The sequence below is a fragment of the Coturnix japonica genome, chromosome 4, assembly GCF_054131305.1.
Source record: "Coturnix japonica strain WE chromosome 4, WE-NBRP24, whole genome shotgun sequence".
Taxonomy (NCBI): Eukaryota; Metazoa; Chordata; class Aves; order Galliformes; family Phasianidae; genus Coturnix; species Coturnix japonica.
The window spans coordinates 21,645,771-21,667,943 of record NC_140666.1 but is presented as its reverse complement, the minus strand read 5'-3'; the positions used below and the strand labels follow the sequence as shown (position 1 = coordinate 21,667,943).

Below are 22,173 nucleotides of genomic sequence, written 5' to 3'. Positions count from 1 at the left end.
GATGTGCTCTAGTGGGAGGTGTCTCTGCAGAGGGGCTGGAACTAGATGATCTTAAAGGTCTCTTCCAACCTAAATCATCTTGTGACCGCAATTTTACTGAGGCTTTTCTTGAGTTCCACATAGAGCAGTAAGGAAACATGGCATCATTCAGACCAACTCAAAGAGAGCACTTGACACTGCCCTGCTAAGATCAAGCATTCACTGGAGGTGGGAAAGCTTTATGATTTAATTCCACTGACTTTCCAGCAGCTCAAGGAGAAATACCCACAGAAAAACCTCCTTCACTCCACAGGCTGCATTCTATTCTTACTGGCATTAAAGAAGAATTTGCTCATGCACATTCAGTACTTTGATATTTTGCTTCCTTTGATATTATAATTTGATCCACAACTGGGTGAAGCAGCAGTTTTGTGAAGAACACTGCTCTCACGATGGACCAGTTAATGCATTTCCCTAGCTATGGCACTTCCATCATATATTTCCTTTACCTGGCGTTCCAGGAGATCCTTTTGTGCCCGGCAAGCCATTCAGACCATTTAAACCTGGAAATCCATGAAACCCTGAAGAGACATAGGGAGCACTTACTAAGTGAGCATGTAAGCAAGCAATCTAATTAGATGGAAATGCGTAAGATTCTTCACAGAAACTACAACAGGTGTGAGAAACAGGACACGGAGCAACACACTACATAAAGCTCCCCTTCGTTCAGCTCCCGTTCATGGAATCTTCTCACTGCGCTGACTGGTTTTACCCTTGGTGGAATCCCATTAGTGACCCAAATCAAGAAAGAACCTCTCCATTTCCAAAAGCTCCTCAGCTCACTTCTAGCAGCTGGTGCCTGCACTAATGCTGCCAAGAGATGAGCTGATTTCCCACACACAGCTGGCCCACACATAGTGTGCTGCCTGCCTGCTGTGATACACTTGGCTGAAACCCTGGTTTTCTGACCCAGTTTCTTCCCCCATATGCAGGCTCCAGACATACCTTTCGGTCCTGCTGTTCCACGAGCTCCTGGGAATCCAACAGATCCTGGCGGCCCTGGAGGCCCTGGTGGCCCAGAGATTCCTCTTAGCCCAGCATTTCCAGGTATTCCTACAAACAAGAAGCAAAATGTTTCCATACTACACATTCAAGACAGTTCAGCTCACAGCTCCATCATTCTACAGCTTCTAATGCTACAACTTAACTCGTAAGATGAGCAAATTCCAATTTAAGTAATTATAAAAACAAAACAAACCAAAACAAAACCAGATCAAAACCTAACACTAATAGCACCATCAAACTGTTTATTTGATAGCTTTTTAAAAAAAACTCAGAAATGACATTCTTCATCACCCACCAAGTGATAGGCTGGAATAGTTCACATAGTGAAGAACTAATTAAATTGGTTTTCAAGTAAAATATTCCAGCAACAACTTACACTGATCTTCCACCTCTAATTCCACTAACAGTTCAAGAGTACACCTGCTACTTCACTATTCAGAGACACTTATAGCCATAAAGTGTTGCAGTGGAAGATTTTAGGGCAGTCTTGCCCACAAGCAGCTGCAAAGAAGCTGCTATTACTTGTCTCTCATTAAGGTCTTCCCTGTTAGTTAAAGCAATTGTTTTGAGTTTCAGTTGTGCAGGATTCACAATACAGTTGACCCAAAGGATTGGTTTCAACGGGACAATGTGATACCTTACAGTAATGTCAGAGAAAATTCCCATCTTCTTGTCAACCTTATTATGTAAGCCTCAGTTGAGATGGGCTGACCAGGACTTAGGAACAGTACGATAAGGCTGTCCCACAGTTACACAATGAACTGGAGAACTTAGGGTGCCTAGTCCAGTACCTACTGGTCCTTCTTGGCCAAGGTCTCCTGGGCCACCTTTAATCCCATTCACTCCAGTGCTTCCTGGGTAGCCTGGTTCACCCTTGAGACCTTCTCTCCCTCTCTCTCCTGAAATGATAAAAGCATACACTATACCAGAGCACAAGGTAAAGCAAGTGGAGGTAGGTCTGAAGAAAAACATATTTAACTGCAGCTGTAGTACTTAGGTTTGCTTAACCACGGACTGGGCCCTGTAGCAGTCTCCCTGGATGCCAAACACCAGTGCAAATTCCCAAGTTCCTCAAGGAGTGAAATGGGATATAGCATGCAAATCGGATGGGTTTAGGACATGTTCATTATCATCCAGGTTTGTGGGCCACCTGGATACTAGACTTCTCAGATGTCTTCTACAGGACAAGACAAAAGTGTCTAAATTTACAGATTACAAACAACCTTGAATAGAGCAAAGTTATCCAACCTGATTCCTGGAATTTTGCAGTCTTCAAGTGCAATCAAGGGCTACTTTACCTGGGAATCCTTGGTCTCCTCGCACTCCTTTTACTCCAGCAGTGCCAGGAACACCAGTAGACTCTCCCTGGTCACCTGGAAAAGAAAGATATGCTGAGAAAGCCATTCTGTACCTGACCATGGGAGCAATTGTCAGCTTGCTCAATAGTCTTGTTTACGAAAACAAACTTTGCTTATACTGTAAATTCACAAAGTAAACAAAGACAACAGTAAGTGCTGTACAAGAGGAGTTTGAAAACGTTTATAAACAGCAATGCATGCAAATACACTCAGGACAGGATATGACAAATGTTTATGAGTAATTTCACAGCATTCTGCCCTTTATATCTTCAACTCAAGGTGACGAGAAAAAAGAGTGCCTCTTATACTGTCCATCATGCTTCATAAAGTGCTATGACCAAGATTTCAAAGGATATTAAAATATTCAGGCTTGAGACTGAATGAATGACCTACCAGGGGAACATCTACTTCTGAGCCAGTCACTGGAGAGCAATGGACACTTCCAGAACTCATTTGTCTTAGCCATTAATCACAGGACCGCATAGACTGAAAGACCAAATACACAGTGAAAGATTTCTTACCCTTTGGACCAGGGAGGCCAATAGGTCCTGGGAATCCAAGTGTTCCTGTGATACCATCCGAACCCTGAAATAAAAGCCCAAAGCTAGCTTTTGTTTTTTATTTTTGCTGTTCCAAGCTGGGGTCGTATGGGATAATGGACTGCAAAGATGCAGGAAGAGACATTATCCAAAGCGTCATTCAACAGCATAAAACAAACAGAAACAAACTTTTGTAAAGAAAAATTCTGTCAGCTTCTGGCCAGCTGCTTTACAGCAGAAGTACTGATTAGAAAACAGTATTTTCCCAAGAGTTCCTTGAGAAGAATTTTAGTTTAAGAATATATTTACCCTCTCTCCTGGCATTCCTGGAAATCCCATGATACCACGTGCACCCTTCTGTCCTGGCAGCCCAGGCTGTCCCGACGGTCCAGGAAAGCCTTGGTCACCATGAAAACCTCTCTCTCTGCTTGCTGACCCAACAGGTCCAGGAAGACCAGGCTGTCCACGGCTTCCTGGGATTCCTTTATCACCTGAGTTTATATAAAAGAGTACAATTAAAATTCATAATACTGACATTCATTGGACCAACTGTTACCCAAACCTTTCTTTAGAGAGAAGGAAAGGGTGGGATATTATCCACAGAACAGAAATTCAAACAAAAACTGTTTTCTCAAAATGTAGAGCTGCCATATACAAATCTTGCTGAAATGTGAATGGCAGAACAGAAAATACTAATATTTCAGGTATTCAAAAGGGAAGACCATGCTTCACCAGGAGTAAATGCAGCTCCCAGACAACTGAAATGGCAAATACCTACAATGTTGTGACATACCTCTGGGTCCTGGGAATCCTCCGAGTCCAGATAATCCAGGATCTCCTTTGTCTCCTTTCAATTGCAGTGCCTGTTCTTGAGCCCCAAGAACAGGAAGACCAGGTGGACCTACATCTCCTCTGTCACCTGAAGAATTCAGATTATTTTGCAATAAGATTGTTTAACAGAAAAAGAGTATAACACTAGAAACTGACAGATAGAGACAGAACATCCATATCTTCTGATGTCAGTTCATCAGTAGATGCACCTACTGATGCCTTTGGTAGCCAGACCAAAGTATTTCACATGGAAGAATAGAACACAGTATATAAAACATTATTGTTTTATAATTAAGTTTATAATTATTATTGTTACAATGTGCAGACATCTCAGAAAGGTCTCTGAAGCTCTTCTGCTGCACAGACAGCAAATGCCTTTCATCTGTTTCTCACCTTTTTGACCTTGAAGTCCCAGAACTCCAGGGCTTCCTTTTTCTCCCACTGTGCCAGGAGTTCCTTTAAACCCATTGACCCCAGGGACACCAGGCAGGCCTGGCATGCCTGGGAAACCAAGCAGGCCAGAAGACCCTTTTTCACCTGTATAGAAATGTTGATAAATAGAAAAAATTAGTCTCTTCTGATATACTACATACACACCTAGTTGACAGGTGAAGGCATGTTGGGTTTAGGCAGTCACCCAAATCTGGGCAGTAAAACCTAATGGTGCAAGCAAAGCAGAGGTGGCCATACATTTTTACTTTCCTTTTGGTTTGTTCTTCATTCTCTCCCTCCCATGGCATTTCCCTTACTTTATAACTTTATAACTTACTTTATAACACTCACCATTTTTCATTTTTCCAGATTTCCTCTCTTTCTGTCTTGATGTACACGATACATTCTCCATAGGTCCTTACATGGACCTCCTCATGACTATGATTTGGTCATTAAATTCATCATTCATAATTCACAGCTCAGCAGCAAAAGAAACACATTCAACCACTAGTTGAGAAATATGTATCTTCTGTAGACTATGGCCTAAAATCAACAAGATCTTTTTTTTTCTGGGCAGTAACCCTACACTGTTCCCCAAGTAGAATACTTACCTTTTGGTCCAGAGAAACCTGGACGTCCATCTTGACCAAAAGGTCCAGGTGGTCCTAAGAATCCTCTTTCACCAGGAGGTCCTGGAGTACCATCAAGACCTGGGAAGCCTTTCATACCAGCAGGGCCTTGAGGACCTACATCCCCAGTCAATCCTTTGACTCCAGGAAGTCCTGAATCAAGACAAGAAATAACTCAACAGATTATAACATACAAACACGAGGGAAGTTTTGTGGACAGCTTTCCAAGCTCTTTAAGCACAGCATTGTTTTTTACGTAACAAATGGATCTTAAGGCACATGCAGCCTACTTAGAAGGCATAAAGTTTAGAACTGCAAAAGCATTAGTGATCTAATAATAAAATACCTACAAAAATGGCTACTGCCTACATCACTACACCACTGGCAAGAGTGAAACCCCTTATGATGTTTCCATTTTTGTCTCCTTTACCAGACACTACAGTGTAGAGCACTAGTCTTACCTTTATCATCAAGGCAGCCAAACCAGGATGGGGAGCATCTTTAATGTCAGCTACATCTACCTACCCCATCCTTAGAGGGAAGCAGAGATCAATTTGAGAGACTTGTATTCACAAGTTTCTTTTCCACCTTGGCAGTTAAAGTGTTACTTCTCAAAAGCAAATTGCTCACTAAGGGAACAAGCTTCTGATAGTGCTGTGATATAACCAACACCATATACTGTTTTGCTTCTAAATGCTTCAGAGTGTTTCTAGATGAAGATTTGCAATGATTTACAACTTTAAATAAAGGCTCAAACTATTGAAAAAGAGAATGCTTAGATCTAAAGTGAGGAAAGAAAGAAAAAAAATCAAGTGGCTTCTGAAAAATGACATTTGCAGCAGCAGCACCCAACATGTGAGCCTCATTGTATTCAAACATTTTAAATTATGATCCAGCATTTTTTAATGTAGATGAAATGGCTGCTTTATTTATAAAAGAAAATTCAGGCTTAAATTTTGTGCATGTTAAGGATTTCCATTTAAGCTTCAGTTTTTTCTGCCATCTGAGCATTCTCACCACAACAGTTCTTTGCCTTCTGGTTTGATTAGCAATAATAAGGGGTATCACCTGTAGTCAATGCAATTCTTGTAGCATTAAAAGCTAGGTTGTTAGTCCATGAGCTTTTATGCTACACTGCATTTTCTCACCTTGACAGCCTATGTGAAGAACCCATAACCAAACAGTGTGACATCAGAAATGGGGAGTTGATAAATGGAATAGAAACATGGTGAAGGAAAAAACAGATACAATATGTAAACGGAAAGAATAAGGATACAAAGAAATTAATGATTCAGAGAATACAGCTGAAATGTCTCAGTCATTTGGAGCTTACTGCCCTAGCAATGGAAGGTATTCAAAAACAGTTGAAGGAAACAGTCATATGTGGCATACGGGCCCAAACCATAAAATAATAGTGAAGTGAAAGTCGTGTTAGCATTCTAATAAAAAGCTTAAAAAAGTATAATTTTCATCTCAAATGAGGTTAGTACTTTCATTCATTTGTTGTCATTGTGTTTCAGCACTGTTATTCTACAAGTCAGAACAGAATTACATCACAGATGATTATCTACTAATTCCCAGATGCCTCTCTGCTTGGTTTTCAAGTCTTGAATACACTGTTATCATGAAACACTCTAGTCAGTACAGCTTGAGAGATACTGTTGTATTCAAGTGTTTTTTTCTTGTGAAGGGAAATTTATTTATTTTCTGACCTAGTTGGTGTAGCATGGAAGTGCTTCTCAGAACGCTAACACATTTCCAACCTATAGAAGTTGCGTTTCAAACAACCTCATATATTAAAAAATCAATTGTTATAAAAATGGGAAACGAAGATTAGTCAATGTATACAGCCAGCCTGTAAATGCAGAGATGCTAAAAGATATCAAAATGCTTTCTCCTGTCTTTTTGCTGTACAACCTTGGGGCACCATTTCAGTGCAGGAGGATTCTAGTACTTAGAGGTAAAAAACTTGAATTCTGCACTCAGCTACCCCTAAGTAGTGGTAGGAAGTCTCTCTCAGCAACTGGCAGTCTCTCCTACATTTCCTCAACACTGCAGTGTTCAGCTCAGCTACTTATCTTCATTTGAAGAAGTTACATACCTGGTGCTCCTGCAAGGCCAACTGATCCCAGTGGTCCTGGTTTTCCCTTAATGCCAAAAGGACCTCCAGGACCAGGAGGTCCCCGCAATCCGGGGACACCTGAATATCCTGGATTACCCAGCTCTCCTTTAATACCTAGGAGGCCTGGTCTCCCATCCAGCCCTGGGAACAGAGAGATGGGAGGTTACAAAGCAAATAAAACAAGATTCATTTTTTCAATGAAAATAAGAGTTCTACTAAAAGCCTTTGAGTCTCATTAGATTCTAGAAGAAAACCACCACCCATCCATCTGCAGGCAGCTTGAAGGATTACTAATAGAGTATCTTAAAGAGATGGGAAGAATGAAAGATTTTTGAAAGAAACAGTTTGATATTCCTAGATACAAGCAGCACCAGTGCTTACCTTTTGGTCCCGGAAACCCAAGATCACCTGCAGGCCCTTTATCCCCTGACAGCCCAGGTCGGCCACGCTCTCCCTGAGCTCCACTCTCAGCACCAAATACATCTCCAGGAGCTCCTTTAATTCCAGCTAAGCCTGAAGGACCCATCTTCCCAGGCAAACCATCTGTTCCATCCAATCCTGGAAGTCCTTGTGATCCTTGCTCTCCTCGCGGTCCAGGGAAGCCTTGGGGACAAAGACAATAAAAGGCACTCATCAGAAGTACAGGCTATCTGTTTCCAGTGACATCTCTAACAAAATTTAAAAAAATATTCATGCAAGCAAAGGCTGTTTGGAAAGCTGCAGAATGTTTTGGTATCAAACTAGAAACAGTGGTTTCTCCATTAACACTACCCTCCACAAGAGCTGCAAAGATAATACACTGATCACGCCTTTCTTACTCCATCCTCTGGCTTTGGGCACTGAGGGGCAGAAGAGACCAGCAGTCCTGGTAAAAGGAGGGCTGCAAAGTTCTCTCTCTAACTTACCAAGTAGAAATAAAGTATCACTTCTGTGTGAGTGCTGCACTGCTCAGAGGCTATGTCATGCAATCACTGACCCCATAAAGATCTCCCCCTTAATGCAGTGAAAAGAGATTTTGACATATAAATATGATGGATATATATCAGCCTAGCTTCTCCCCCCACTTTTTCCTCACTTACTACAACAATCAGAAACTCCCACAGCTAAAACAAATCAAAGTACAGTGTATAGTGTGTCTTGTGTCTTCATCAGAATAACAGGTGGTTTAAAATAGGTTTTAAAATCAACTTGAAGTTTCTAAAGTGTTAGAAAACATATGATGGTGGTCCCTAGAGAAACAAACTGCATCAGCTGTCCTATGTCCTTACACCAGTAGTAAAATATTAAAAGCAAAGATGTCATTTCAAAGAAACACAGTGGAGTTCACAACAAGGCACTGTGAATTTAACATGTGGAAATGTGGCCTAGAATGTGAGACAACTTTTCTGATAAAACACTGTACATATTAATCATATGATAAAAACTCTTACCAGGTTCCCCTTGCAAGCCAATTATTCCTGGAGATCCTGGCTGTCCTTTTGACCCATTTAATCCAGGCTGCCCTGGAATGCCAGGAAAGCCTTTGCTGCCTTTGGGACCTGAGGATTAAAATAATATTAATGAATGAATGAATAGTGGAAGGCAAAAACACAGCACTGGGAAATGGGATCAGATCTCTTCTGCAAAGCTAGTGCTGAAACACTCATTGAAAACACAACTTAACCCACAAAGCATCTCAAATCCATGGCTTTTTCAACAGCTATGTAAATGCAGAAGAAAAGAGTTTGTGTTCAGAGGCTACTTGAAAGGGAAAAAAATGGTGCAATCATTATGATCCTCTATGGAATTTAAGCCCAGACCCTTTGAAGAAAAAGACTACTATTCTGTCAGTTAACTCTCAGGAATACCTATCACTCATAGGACATTAATTAGCAGGCATTATCTTTTCTGAGGGATAGGTGCTTCTTGGTAGTCATTACAATCAGCTTGTCTCCATACCTGGCAGCCCTGGAAGGCCAGGAGTCCCAGGAGGACCATATGCTCCAGGAACTATGCAGGGCAAGGTGATACCTGAAACAAAGAAACAATAAGGTTGCACACAGTCCCCTTCAGAGAGATGGTCAGAAGAGAAAGATTTTGTATCCAGATGTTTTTCACAGGGCATGTAAATGATTGGGAGTGAACTTAAGCACATCTAATGCAGCTGATACCCGAAATACATGACGTTAAAAAGAATGCATTTGGAACCTGGAATCTAATCTCATTCCCACCACTGTGTTAAGTGGCTGCAACTACTGCTGTGGAATAACAGTAGCATGAGATCCACAGCTTCCGCTCAGCAATGTAGGTATTGAAAAGGCAGTCTGTGACTGAAAGAGCTTATGAGCAAAGGTGAGAGCTTTCAAAACCAGGGGGAGCAGAAAGGTATTTCTAACTCTAAAAGCTTGAGTATGTTTCTAAGTGGTATGTAAACTGTACAGTGTGGAATCCTAAAATAAATGTGCACATGCAAGACAGAAAGTACTGACAGGCGTTTTAAAAACTGTGAGCCCAGAGTTTATGCCAGAGAGATGCACATGCGGTAGGTGGAACAGCGAGGATTTATTTTTCTGCCTTGCTCTCCAACTGTCACTCCTGCAATCTGGCAGACTAAGAAATAGCCACATGGCTTGTAAGAACATTTTCAGCAAACAAAACTCAGCAATTGCAAAGCTCTTTGCATGAATTCCAGTTCTTATAAAAAGACTCTGTACTACCCATCCCTTTTCATTCAGGCGACTTTCACCTGAGGTGGCATTACCAGTTTGCTAGCACATCAGATATACTTGAAAGATCTCAAACACTTCCAGCATTCCTCTTTGACAATCTCAAGTCATGTTAACATCGTCACAGCAATGGTTATCACAAAAACTAACTCAAGCTTTTCCACTCCAGAAATACTTCCAGTTATTTCAAGAGAAGTCTGTACTAAAACTACAGAATTATCTCCTTAATAGTAATAGCTGACTCAGATTAATACCACCTCAGATACATGTTCTAAAAATCAACATCTAAAGGATCTTAAAAACCTTTCACTCAGATAAATTACATAAAACAGACAATCACAAAAGGAGCTTTGGGGAAAGAAGGGTATTTTTTTTCATTACTTTGTTTGCACCTTTTCAAAGTAAGATCATATTGAAAAACATGTACCTGGAGGGCCTGGCAGACCTGCTTGTCCTGGGAAACCATCCATCCCTGGGTCACCTGGTGGCCCACGAAGTCCAGCAGGACCAGGATATCCAATGCCAGGAGCACCAATCTCTCCAGGACGGCCCTTGGAGCCAGGTAATCCTGGTAGACCTTTTTCACCTGGAAAACCTAGCCCACCATCACCCTGTAAACAATGGAGACAATTACAATAGAAAATCAGATAGATGTGGAAAGAAGGTGTACCACTGCCATTATAACAAATGCGTGGAAGTTTAGTCAGCCCTGCGCAAGTTTCAAATGTGCCTGGGAAGGTACGTGGAAACCACTGTCAATCATCTACCACTATTTCAAAATGCAGAAAGACGCAGTTACTATTAAAAATAATACATTTTATTTGCTAGCATACTAAGTACTCTGTATTCTGAAATATATATATATATATAATTTTGTTTTTAATTAAAATATTCTGGTGTGGTTTTTCAGTTCCAAGATTAGGCTCATTCATAAAGTGTCTTTTATCTTTTAATGCAAAAAAGTATTGGGGCCTTCCCCACCAAAAGAACTTCATCATTTGACTGAGTAGCCAGAGTCATAATGAGTGCCAATCACTGACCTTCACCAAGACAAACTTTTGCCCAGGGACTATGAGATTTTTTGTGTGTTTGGAGACTTATCACACAGTTGATCAGGACTAGTAAGCCAGGCCTTTTTAAGATCTCTGCTCCTCATTACGATTCTGAAGCACTGCTGCTAAATGAATTTGAACTTACTGGTGGACCTGGTGGGCCTGGCAAACCTGGAAGTCCATCCCTGCCAGGGGTTCCTGGGAAGCCTGATGGTCCTCTGGGTGCCGCTTCACCACGGTCCCCAGGAGCACCTCTGCCTGTTGCATAGGATGGATCGCCTTTTTCTCCCTTAAGGCCTGGAAGACCTTGCTGGCCAGCTGAAGCCTAGAGACCAACAGATTAAAAACAAAACAAGACATTACAAAAAATCAAACACACACATGAATATGCAGAGAAGAGCCTTTGCTTTCTAAAAATATCATTCAAGGTCAGGATACAACAACTGGAGATAGAAATAATTTCTAAAGGGTTTCCTATTGTACATGTTATACTTAAAAAAAGGAGGTAGGGGTCTGATTATTTTCAAGTGATTTATTTAAATGAGTACAATTTTACAGTGGCAAGCCAAATGTTGGTGCATGTCACTACAGTGACAGCAGTCTTGGATGGCATCTGGGAACACTATAGCAGGTTCAAATTATCAAGACTTCTTCCCTATTACTTGATGTGCTGCATCCACCAACATTGATAAATATATTCTAAAGGCATTTAGTTTTAGTGTAGAGCAACTGAGGAGACTGCATCTAAGACACACAGACTTAATAGCTATGGGTAATGATGTGGAAAGACCTCATCGTTCGATTTCAGGTCTTCTCTCCATACAGACACATACCTACTTTCACAACCAGCCCTCTGTTAGGAAGAACCCCGGGTCTAATCAATGCACGCCTGTGGCCAAGAGACCCTGGGATGAATAACTGTTACTGCTTTTAGCCTTGGCTGCTAAATGGCAGTTCTCAGAATTTAAGAACCATTTCTTCCTCCATTTTTATATATGATAATTTCTTTATTTTCAGATTCTTTACACATATCAGTTTCTAGGTTTACTTAAGAAACCGCACAAAAACTGTGTCCTGATCTGAATGCAATCAGCATTAGCAACTGCATGTGGACATTTCTTCTCCTTTAATTAATGATAAACAGTAAAAACTCCTCCTCCCTTACCAGAGGGCCTCGCAGTCCTGGTGCACCCACAGTGCCAGGGTCTCCACTAACACCTTTAATCCCAGGCACACCACGACTTCCTGGTGGACCCTGTGGACCTGAGACACCTTTTAGACCTGCTCTTGTAACTCCTCCATCACAAGCACAGTCACCTGCATCTCCTGGAAAATATAGTCATTGCTCAGTTACATTTGGATAAAGACCCTTTTACAGCTTCAGGAGCTCAATAAGTGGTATGTGATTCAGTTAAGACAAAACCATTCTGAAATGATATGCTGTTGTGCCTACTTTGCTTAATGAGTATCAAGCAAGGGGAACTTTGGGTTAATTTCTCTACAACACCCACCACCAAATTCACACGTGCAGCACTGAACCTACGCATTACGTGTTATATCATGCTTACTTGAATGACCTTTTCCCAAAGATTCAGACTCTCTAAAGGAGATGGTTTTAGGAAAGTTTAGGTCAGAAGTCCTGTGGATTTTAGTAGATGGTTGCACGTCAGAGAAAGCAAATCCATACTCCCACTCATAGAAGGTTACAGTGACCCTCTGCTAGATAACTTAATCTTTTTGGAATGGCAACTGGGCACACATCCAAACAACCACAATGCACAGTGATGTCTGCATTATCCCTTTTTTTTTTTTTTTCCCTGCTAGCTCTGTTACACACTAAAACCCAAATTCTCATTGTTTTTCTTAGCACAGAGGAAAATAAAACTGTTCCTCTGTCATTTCCAGCCTGGAGTAAAAATGCAGCACAGAGGCCGTTATTTCTAAATCTCATTACATGTTATAGCTTTGAAGCATAACCTGATCAGCTAACTGAGTATGAAATGTTCATTTGCTTATTTGCCTGAGCAGAGGAAGAACAAAACAGGATTTCAACAGAAGTGCTGGGCACCACTCTCTAAACTGTAAACGCTACTGCTCTTTAAATCCAATTAGAAGCTTCTCTGATTTGTCATAAAGAAACTTTCACCCTTAGGATATTAACCATATTGAAATGAGGCCACTTGATTGTTAAAAGGCTCTTCCAAAACAAGAGTCAATTACCTTTGTAACCCTTTGGACCCAAAGCTCCTGGAAGCCCTCTTTGTCCAGGCTCCCCTGGTGCACCAGTCCTTCCATCCAGGATCCCATCTGGGAGAAACGAAGGGCCTATGTATGGAAAGCAAGCAAAAAGCCCTAAGAAGGCTTGATCTACAGCTTGTTAATTACTTATAATGTCAGATATGCAACTGACAGAAATGGTGTCAGATCAAGCAATGGTTTGCGGTTACACAAGAAGATGAACAGAGGACCATGGGCTGCCATGTGTTTGTTTTTAGCTCCCCATAAAGAAGAGAAAAGATTTTACAAGTTGGATGTAACAGAGCTTTACTCCTCTACTGCTCTATTACTGCACTTTCCCAAAGACTTCACAGGCCAAATAACCAAGCAAACTGCAAACATGCCGTACAGAGGGCAAACAAATTAGTCCATGCAGTTCAGGAAAGGGACCAAGTGGCAAAAGGTTAAGGGAAAGTCCCATTACTCACTTTACAACTGCAGCACTACTCTCAATATCTCTTTATACACTGATGAATACAACGAAACATGAGCTGACAGAAACAGCAGAGGGACGTGACCTGACATAATCTAATGCTATAGTGTCTGAAAGCCCTTCCCTCCGTGACAACAGTAAGATGGAGTGCTGATCAGCACACGTCTGATGTTCCGTGGAAACAACCTGCAACCATCAGCTAAAAACTGCTCCAAGAGCTTTACAGACTCTGCAGAAAAAAATAGCAGGATTTAACTGACAAATAATTATTCATTAGGCAGCATTTAATTCCAAAATTTAATGACCAAAATGCAGGACCCAACACTTGGCCCTATTGAAACTTATGCTGTTAACCTTGGCCCATCAATCCAGTCTCTCCAGGTCCCTCTGTAGTGCCCTTCTTCCCTCTGGCAGATCAACACTCCCTTCCAACTTGGTGTTGTCTGCAAAATTAATGAGGGTGCACTCAATCTCCTCATCAAGATCATGAATGAAGATGTTAAACAGAAGCAGCCCCAGCACTGAGTCCTGGGGACACCCCTTGTGACCATCACTGGCGCATGCTCTGCTTTTGAAAGATTTACTCTCAAGAATAAAACAAATAAAACATGCTGTTTGAACTCAGTTTATGGCAGAATAACATAACACAAGATTTACCACTTTTCCAAGCAAAATAATGCATAATTAAACCAATTAGGAAATACATACAAATTGATTGTGTGAAAATAAAATCACATTTCCTTATGTCTGTAAAGTGTCTCTTCAGGTACCCCGTCTGACTCCTGGTACCTGATATACCTACTTGCAAGATCAGTCATTTACCCCAAGTGCTCAAAAAGTCACAGTATCTCCTTTATCTAATTCAGTACACCACGGGAAACTTTACTTAGCTTTCCTCCCATCAACCTGAATGCTATATCATATAACCTCCTGTCTTTTCCGCAACTGAAACATGTTTCTCAGAAGTCAATATCTGAGTTGGCTCAGTTTCATCCTACTAAAACAGAACAAACATAAATTGTGCCTTTAGAACTGTATGCTTCAGTCTATCAGGTTACCCACTTTAAAAATAATTAGCTGCATTTTCTTATTTGAGATGGGTGAAGATAAATAAAGCAAATGTTGTGAATTACAATTACAATGCGATGTTAACCAAGCTTTTAAGACTTACAGATGAATAATCTCCACTCGAAAATAAATAAATACAGAAATCATTATTTGCTTTATTTCACTACGAATTCAATGTAAAAATTGATGTTAAAAATGTACATACGCGATGAACCAGGCAATCCTGGTGCTCCTGGCAGACCAGGTAAGCCATCTCTTCCTGGAGTGCCTGGTAATCCAACTGTTGCTCTTCCTGGTTCTCCCATTTCACCCTTCACACCAGGAATACCTGGAGACCCTCCAGGGCCCATTCCATCTAAACAACAACGACATGATTAGCAGCTATTCAGCAGCAAACATATTCTGACATTTTTAATATTGTGAAAATTACTATTGTGTCCTGAACTATAACCATGTCAGTACAGAACATCTTCTAATTGCATACAAAGGAAAACTTATTAATTGTAGTCAAGAGCCAGCACTCATTTACACATTCCTTCGGTCATTCAAAAAAGTTTACAGGGCTGCATTGAAATCTAACTAATAGGTGAGACAATTAACTATGGAATACCATGATTCATTTATGTTCAGATTGGCTTTGAGTTGAGATAATTGCCTTAGTACTGGTCTCTGGATCGCTGCAGGCCAGGACTTTACAAATGACATAAAACAGAAACTTGAGTGAGATTTTTGATGGGACAAGTGGGTTTGAGCTACAGTGGTTTTACTTAGCCAACGTGCTAGCTCTCTGCTGCAAAACAGAAGAACTGCTATAGCACGGGGGTTGGACTAGATGATATCCAGAGATCCCTTCCAACCCCTGTGTTTCTGTGATTCTGTGAAAAATGACGAGTCAATCAAAAAAGCTCACTTTCAAAAACATACAGAATGTTCATTTGTAGGAAAAGTTCCATCAATTTGAAATCAAAACAGAAAATTTAATTTAATTTGAAACAGAAATCAAACAAACCAACTTCTGTGTATGAAATACTGAGAGCTGAAGCCTTGAAACAGGTTGTAATCACTGTGGGACTAATCCTACTCCCACCCAAGTGAACATGCTTGGTTTTCCTGTGCCTCTTCCTTGCCTTCTGCACCTCACAGCAGCCTGCAAGTCAGGCCAGCAGGAGGAGGGAGAGGCTGCAATACCTTCAACATCTTCAGCCTGCGACCCAGAGTCTTCTCACAACAAACACACAGAAAACAGCCTGTTAAGGTCACTGAGCAGGTGCTTTACCTCTCTCCAGGCCTGGAAACCCTGGAGCTCCTGGAAAGCCTGGTAGACCACTGAGCCCTTCGTCTCCTGGAGGACCAGGTATTCCTGGGTTTCCAGGGTCACCTGGGGCACCTGTTAAATAAATACAGAAAGACAAAGAAGAAAAACTTGAAAATTTCTTCTGACAAACTCTGTATAGTTTACTACCTCAGTAGTCACTGATCTCACTGATGGCAAAGCTGCTACTAGTAAGTCTGTTAGGCCAAGCTAACAGTGACTGGAAAACTTCTTCCTGAGCCAAGTTAGAGGTTGTTTCAAACTTGACTGCATTTGAAAGAGAAATGAGGCATTACACAACCTTTCTCCTTAATTTTACAGATTCCAAGATTGTTGTCACACAGAGCTCATCCAACTGTGGCATTAATTAAGTTTCTTTTCTCAATGGTATTCCTATCACACTGAATGACAATTGTGAACAGAATGACATTCAGGCTATCCATTTCTTTGATACACAGAAATAATACACACAGGTAGGCTACATTTCCCCAAGCTCATATATAGTCAGTTTCCCAGGTGCTAAGCATTTATTGTGCCTTGAAATGTATCATTCTGCAAGTCAGGAATGAAAGATTTATCATAAATTCTGGTATAAATATATGGCACAAAATGTATCTGTATGTCAACAATACAGAAATGAAAGGAGGAACAACAAGAGAGAGGCTAGACTCAAATCACAGCATGGAAAAGTGCTAAAATATAGAAATAAAACAAGTTGAATCAGAAACAATTGGTTTAATCTAGTTTCAAAACAGAAACAAAATAAAAACATACCTGAAATTACTACACCTTCCTTGTCAACAATGATAGGAGGGCCTGGGGGACCAATGTCACCTACTTCACCCTGTAGAAGAAAAGGGGAAAACAGATTTCTCCAGAAAATCACCTAAGTAGAACAAGCAACTTATGACAAACAGTGGTATCATTAATTCCTCTCACTCTAACACAGTATCAAATCCTAAATAAAACAGGAAATGCAAAATCTGATTGTTGTCCAAATCACCATCATATATACATATTATAAACACAATCTGTTGTGCCAAAGCAGTACATCATTTTGATGATTCATGCAGTAACACTGTTCTGTGTATAAGCCTATACTGTTCTTCCACACGTTCTCCACCAAATAAGTGGTGACACTTGCATTTCTCATGTTTGCCAACCATATATCAATGTTGGTGGTAGGTTTTAAGTTCACTCACAGCAAACTACTATATAGTCATTATCCACACCATTTCTAGACATCTGGCAGCCTTGGCAGCTATCTTAAGCATCTACTGACTTCCATAAGTTTGACTGAAGCAATGACATTTATTCATGCAAATATATTTACAATGGCAGTGCTTTAGTATTTCCATCTGAAAAGTTACCTTCATGCCTTCAACTCCATCCAGTCCTGGATAGCCTGGAATACCTGGATGACCCTGCAAAGTCACACACAGGAACATTTTTAGGAAGTGAGACAATAACACAGTGGCATGATTTGCTAGCTGAGACATCTTCAGCGCTTAGACTTGTATTACAGTGCCAATTCATTGTCTTACACGTACTGTCAAGCATTTGAGAAGGAATAAACAATAACCTGAATGCACTGATTTCTCAGCAGCTATAATACCTGAGCTGGTTTTCTGCAGTAAAAAAAAAAAAAAGAGCATTTCACCTTTCTCCCTGGAATGCCATTGGATCCATCCAGCCCCAAAAGACCCTAAGAAAGGAAAACACATTATGTAATTTTCAGAAGCTCCATCTCAGCCTGCTCTTACAGGCTCCAAGATCTCAGGAACAAAGAGTGAAAAAGTAAAATTTCAAAAGAAGAAGCTACTAATAATTTTCCTTGTCTTCCAAATATTAATAATAATCATCAAAAGAATTTAACAGGATAACTGATAAAAGGTGTCTTATCTTCTTTAGTCATTATCTTGCTAATTAGAAGTTCAAATTAAATAAGTCATGAGTTTCTCAGCTTATAAGATAGGTAGCTAGTTCATATTTTCAAAGCTGTGATACTTAATGGAGACAAATATTTTCTATTGTGACAATTTTGTTCTTCAGATGCAGAATTGAAAGCTTTGGTCTTCCTGTTGTGTATGAGCACCACATTTCTGCAAGTTCATGGTGACCTGAAGAATCTAAGGCATGCTGTTAAATTCCACCTTCACTATCCAGTTTGACCAATCTCTATTGCCAGCTGGACTTCTTCATTCCCAAATATGTGTTCTTCCATGCCTTATTCTGGCAAGGGGTAAAAGCTCCCTGAAGTCCCTGCAAAGCCTCTGTAAAGCTTTCAAAAGACCTGGAAGAAACCCAGGCCTGCTAGTATCAAGTCCTCCAGTAGGTATGTATAATCTTCTTGGACTACCTCATCTATTTTCATATTTCACTCTTCGTCTGAGACTTTACTGATAAAAGAGCTGTTGGTTATGTTATTGTACAGCACTGGCTAATGTGGGTTCCAGTTCTATATCTGGGACTCCTACATGCTTCGAGAATGCTTCTGTTAGTGAAAAGTCCACTTTATGAAACCAGTTTAAGAACAGGTATTTAAGGACTTTGTAAGGTTACGTACCCTGCCACCTGGCAAACCAGGCACACCTTTTTCTCCTTTTTCTCCAACACCTCCAAAGCCCTGAGGGAAAACACTAACATTAGATCCACATGGAATGTTAAAGCACAATCCTAAGTTGGAACTAGCACCAAAACATCTATTAACATAAACCATATGACAGAGACACAAAGGAAATGGACTGTTGCTGCTGGGCTTCTTTTGCCACAGAAGGAAATCAAGCAGCTGGCATTATGTACAGTGCATTATCTTCTTCATTCCCTGTGGTTTCCATCCATTTAAACTATAGTACGTTTCTCAGCAGGAAATGCAAGTAACACTCTGATATAAACAGCAAAGTTCTGCCACTCTATCATATTCTATGTTTAGAAGTGATTTCAAATCTAATTTCTTAACAGCAGCAGCCCAAGGCAAACCTCAGATCACCTTTTATTATTATTATTATTATTATATTTCTAAAGCCTAAGAATGACACAAAAAATAACATTTTCACACTCAACAGTTGGAACTGTTTGGTGGTTTTCCCAGTCAGCAAGAAGTATCAAATCCAGAGATGGAACACCAGGATTTAATTTCAGTGAGTTACAGTAGGTATGCAATTTTCAGGCTTCAGTCTTGAAATATCTTATGCTTGTGGTTAAGTTCACACATATGCTCAATCCCACCAGCTTCAGTTGGCCTCTTGTGATGCTTAAACATGCACATAATGGAACACATCCAGAAAAGCTAATAACAAGCTGTGCTTCATGAACAGGTTCTTGCACGCCATTCTACTGAGAACATCTGTACACTGAAGAAACCAGCAAACAATTTATCTCATTAGCCAGAAGTTCCACAAAATATTTATTACCAAAACTCATGTAAAGAAGTTGTGTTTACAATAGGTTAAAAGCTGGGAAAGACCTCTCTGGAATCCAGAGATAAATTGTTGTTGTTAATTCATAGAGGGAAGATGCTACACATTCCTGAGTTTATAAGCACTAATGTTAAATAGCCCATTTTAAAACTAGATGTGTACATTCAGACAGTCAGATATAAAGATATGTATATGTGCTTTATAACTTGAAAGTAATAAAAAGTAAATCTAAATACAATCAAACAAAAATAAAGAGGATTTTTAAAATGCATCTAGCTCTCTGTGGGAGACCAAGAAACACTACCATCAAGTGGGTAAGCAAAAGTGATATATACTTGCAGATTTCCTTTGCAAACCATAGATTAGATGTACTGAAACCATGGCTACTTTGTAGCCTCTATAGCAGGACAACGCTGTCTTTTTCACATTTCCAAGACAAAAACTATCAGATTACAGTTACACTCTTCACAAAATTCTGTGGACATTTGTATTAGATTTTCAAATATCCAAGTGCCTAGAAACTCTAGTAGAAATCTTATGAGCTATTCAGAGATTTCTGAACCATTTAACTCATACTAGGCACATACTGAAAACTCTCTCTTCCCCTTACCGGCAGTCCAGGCAATCCTTTGACTCCAGGCAGTCCCTGAGGGCCTGGCTGACCCTGAAAAAGGAAAAAGGTAAACACAATAAACCACTGTGCCCATGAAAGCAAGATTTACCCCAATCCACCCATCATATTCTTGACTCTTAAAGCAAGGCCTCGTAACTTATTTGGCACTGAGTATGCTTGATTTGTGTCATCATTTGCCAGACAGTGCATGCATGCAATGGATTGTCTGTGGCTACCTCCCATGACTTCAAAGACCACTACTTTGGAACTATTGTTTTACATTCCACCACTGCTGGAAGGCAAACCAGATCATCTCAGATCATCATCTTTGAACATTAACAGTAATTCATGGGAAGTGGCAAATAACACATGCCAAAACAGAATAAAGTCACTGTTATCCTACTAACAACTTCAAAAGTGAGCCACATTAACAGCCCCTGTTTGAGTCTCTGGCTAATGCAACTCCACCAAGTAAGAAAGTGACTGCCATGACTTATGCAGCGGCTTAGGCAAGCTCATGACAACTCCCAAAACATTCTGTATATGTCCTAGACTAATTCAACATGCCTATATTTCATGTGTGCAGAGAATCTTTGACTCAAGTTCCACAGGACTTTCATAAGACACACTGATGAGCTAAATACGTATCTCACTAAATGCCTGAAGAACAAAATAAATGAGAGAAATCTGTTGATTTCACAGTAGTGTGCGTCAGAGTGAAAGCAAATGACTTGGAGCTTTTTATTTACTTTTCCAAAAGGAATTGTTGTGTTTTTTAATCACTTATTTTTTACACAACCATATTTCACTGGTCCAAGGAAAATAAAATGAAGTTCATCCATTCTAGGATTATTAATGGAAATATTTAAATAGCTTTAAGATGTCTGTCAGGTACGGACTCAATAATGCTCCACACTGCTCTGAGCTAACAATATTTTTATTCAGTAGCCCTCTGACAGATTAAACTAGTGCAGAAAATGAGTATGATTTGGAAAGATAACAGCCCTCACTGTCTAATAAGCTTTTTCATCCTTTCTACCAAGAGGATGGGAGAGCTTGTAAGTTATATTTACAGACCTTTTCTCCTTGTTTCCCCTTTGGAAATCCCATGAATTCTAGTATTCCAGTGGATGGAGGGGGACCCGGAGGGCCAGGCAGTCCTACATCACCCTGTAGACAAAAGATGAAGGTATTAACATAGGCAGAGTGAGCTTGAGACCCATTATGCCACTGTGAACCCTTCACACAGACTGAAAGATGTCCATCTAAGATAATATGACCATACATTATGCATCAGTTAACCCAAAGAACACCATGAAATTCACAGAGCATAAATTCAGAAGAAAAATTCAATACAAGAGTTCAGGGTCCATATAAACTAAAGGATAGATTCAAAAGGTGTCAAAAGAGGACCTGTGTCTTGACAGCCATGAAAGCACTGCACTGAAATTAGTTTTCCTTCCCTCACTTCATTCAGGAAAAGCTCCCATCCTCTTTTCTGTGCAAAACATTATCAGCAACCAGTAAGACTCTTTGGTATTTGGACTGTCATTCAGTCCAAAAGAAAAGGAAATAAAATGGAAGAAAACGCTGGAATCTAGCCACTGTCTAGAGGATAAAGTTATGATAGAACACTAGAGTATAACTTCACACTCCTTCTGTACTAGAACAAGATTCACCTACTTTTTCTCCTTTCTCTCCTTGAAAGCCTAATCCCATATTACCCTACAGGAGAAAAAAGAATACAATTAATAACAAAACACCAGCAACATCAGTATCATTATCATCTAGGCACACCATAAAAAAATAGCCAACAATCAGGTGTTGAAATATGATGGAAAATGTGGGTACTTACTTTCGGACCTGGTGGCCCAGGGGGACCCACCGGACCCTAAACGTGAACAAGATCAAGACTTAATTAATTTTGACTTAAGTAGGATGCAAATAATAGGAACAACATTTGGTACCCGAACTTTCATTTCATCTCTGTCCCCATAATAAAATCAAGTGATAAAATAATCTCCTAGTCTTCATATCTATGAGAGACAGTGAAGTCCCTTGGCACTATGGTTAATTAAGAGCAAATCTTAATTTAAAAGCAGCAAATGAAGTTTGTTTTAATGGCTGCCCATATAAAATTCTCTTCTAGCATCTCAAAAAAAATGAACTTTTCAGCACATTTCATGATGAGAAAAGCTCTAAACATGCAGAGATCCAATTATTTCCTCTAGTCCTGAGATGAGGAAACCTTCAAAACAGTATTAAGTACTGTTTGTAGATGGTGCTCGAGGACTTTGCTAGAGCTCTCACTTGTGACTGTTGCTCTGAACACTGCCCCA

At 40.2% G+C, this 22,173-nt stretch overlaps 1 protein-coding gene across 1 annotated transcript in view; it reads right to left on the bottom strand.

Annotated features, from left to right (window-relative positions):
- Positions 1–22,173, bottom strand: part of COL4A6 (collagen type IV alpha 6 chain) — a 111,419-nt gene that overhangs the window by 8,024 nt on the left and 81,222 nt on the right. The window contains exons 10-36 of the mRNA XM_015860480.3: positions 21,690–21,725; positions 21,518–21,559; positions 20,912–21,004; positions 19,832–19,885; positions 18,369–18,428; positions 17,463–17,507; positions 17,173–17,226; positions 16,577–16,646; positions 15,767–15,877; positions 14,696–14,845; positions 12,933–13,037; positions 11,878–12,038; positions 10,858–11,037; positions 10,088–10,271; positions 8,894–8,965; positions 8,386–8,493; positions 7,337–7,558; positions 6,935–7,096; positions 4,816–4,986; positions 4,166–4,309; positions 3,735–3,860; positions 3,251–3,432; positions 2,924–2,987; positions 2,343–2,417; positions 1,836–1,943; positions 985–1,092; positions 489–560 (exon numbers count right to left, since the gene is read on the bottom strand). Coding sequence (XP_015715966.2) covers positions 489–560; positions 985–1,092; positions 1,836–1,943; positions 2,343–2,417; positions 2,924–2,987; positions 3,251–3,432; positions 3,735–3,860; positions 4,166–4,309; positions 4,816–4,986; positions 6,935–7,096; positions 7,337–7,558; positions 8,386–8,493; positions 8,894–8,965; positions 10,088–10,271; positions 10,858–11,037; positions 11,878–12,038; positions 12,933–13,037; positions 14,696–14,845; positions 15,767–15,877; positions 16,577–16,646; positions 17,173–17,226; positions 17,463–17,507; positions 18,369–18,428; positions 19,832–19,885; positions 20,912–21,004; positions 21,518–21,559; positions 21,690–21,725 — 2,959 coding nt within the window. The remainder of the gene's footprint in view (positions 1–488; positions 561–984; positions 1,093–1,835; positions 1,944–2,342; positions 2,418–2,923; positions 2,988–3,250; positions 3,433–3,734; positions 3,861–4,165; positions 4,310–4,815; positions 4,987–6,934; positions 7,097–7,336; positions 7,559–8,385; positions 8,494–8,893; positions 8,966–10,087; positions 10,272–10,857; positions 11,038–11,877; positions 12,039–12,932; positions 13,038–14,695; positions 14,846–15,766; positions 15,878–16,576; positions 16,647–17,172; positions 17,227–17,462; positions 17,508–18,368; positions 18,429–19,831; positions 19,886–20,911; positions 21,005–21,517; positions 21,560–21,689; positions 21,726–22,173) is intronic.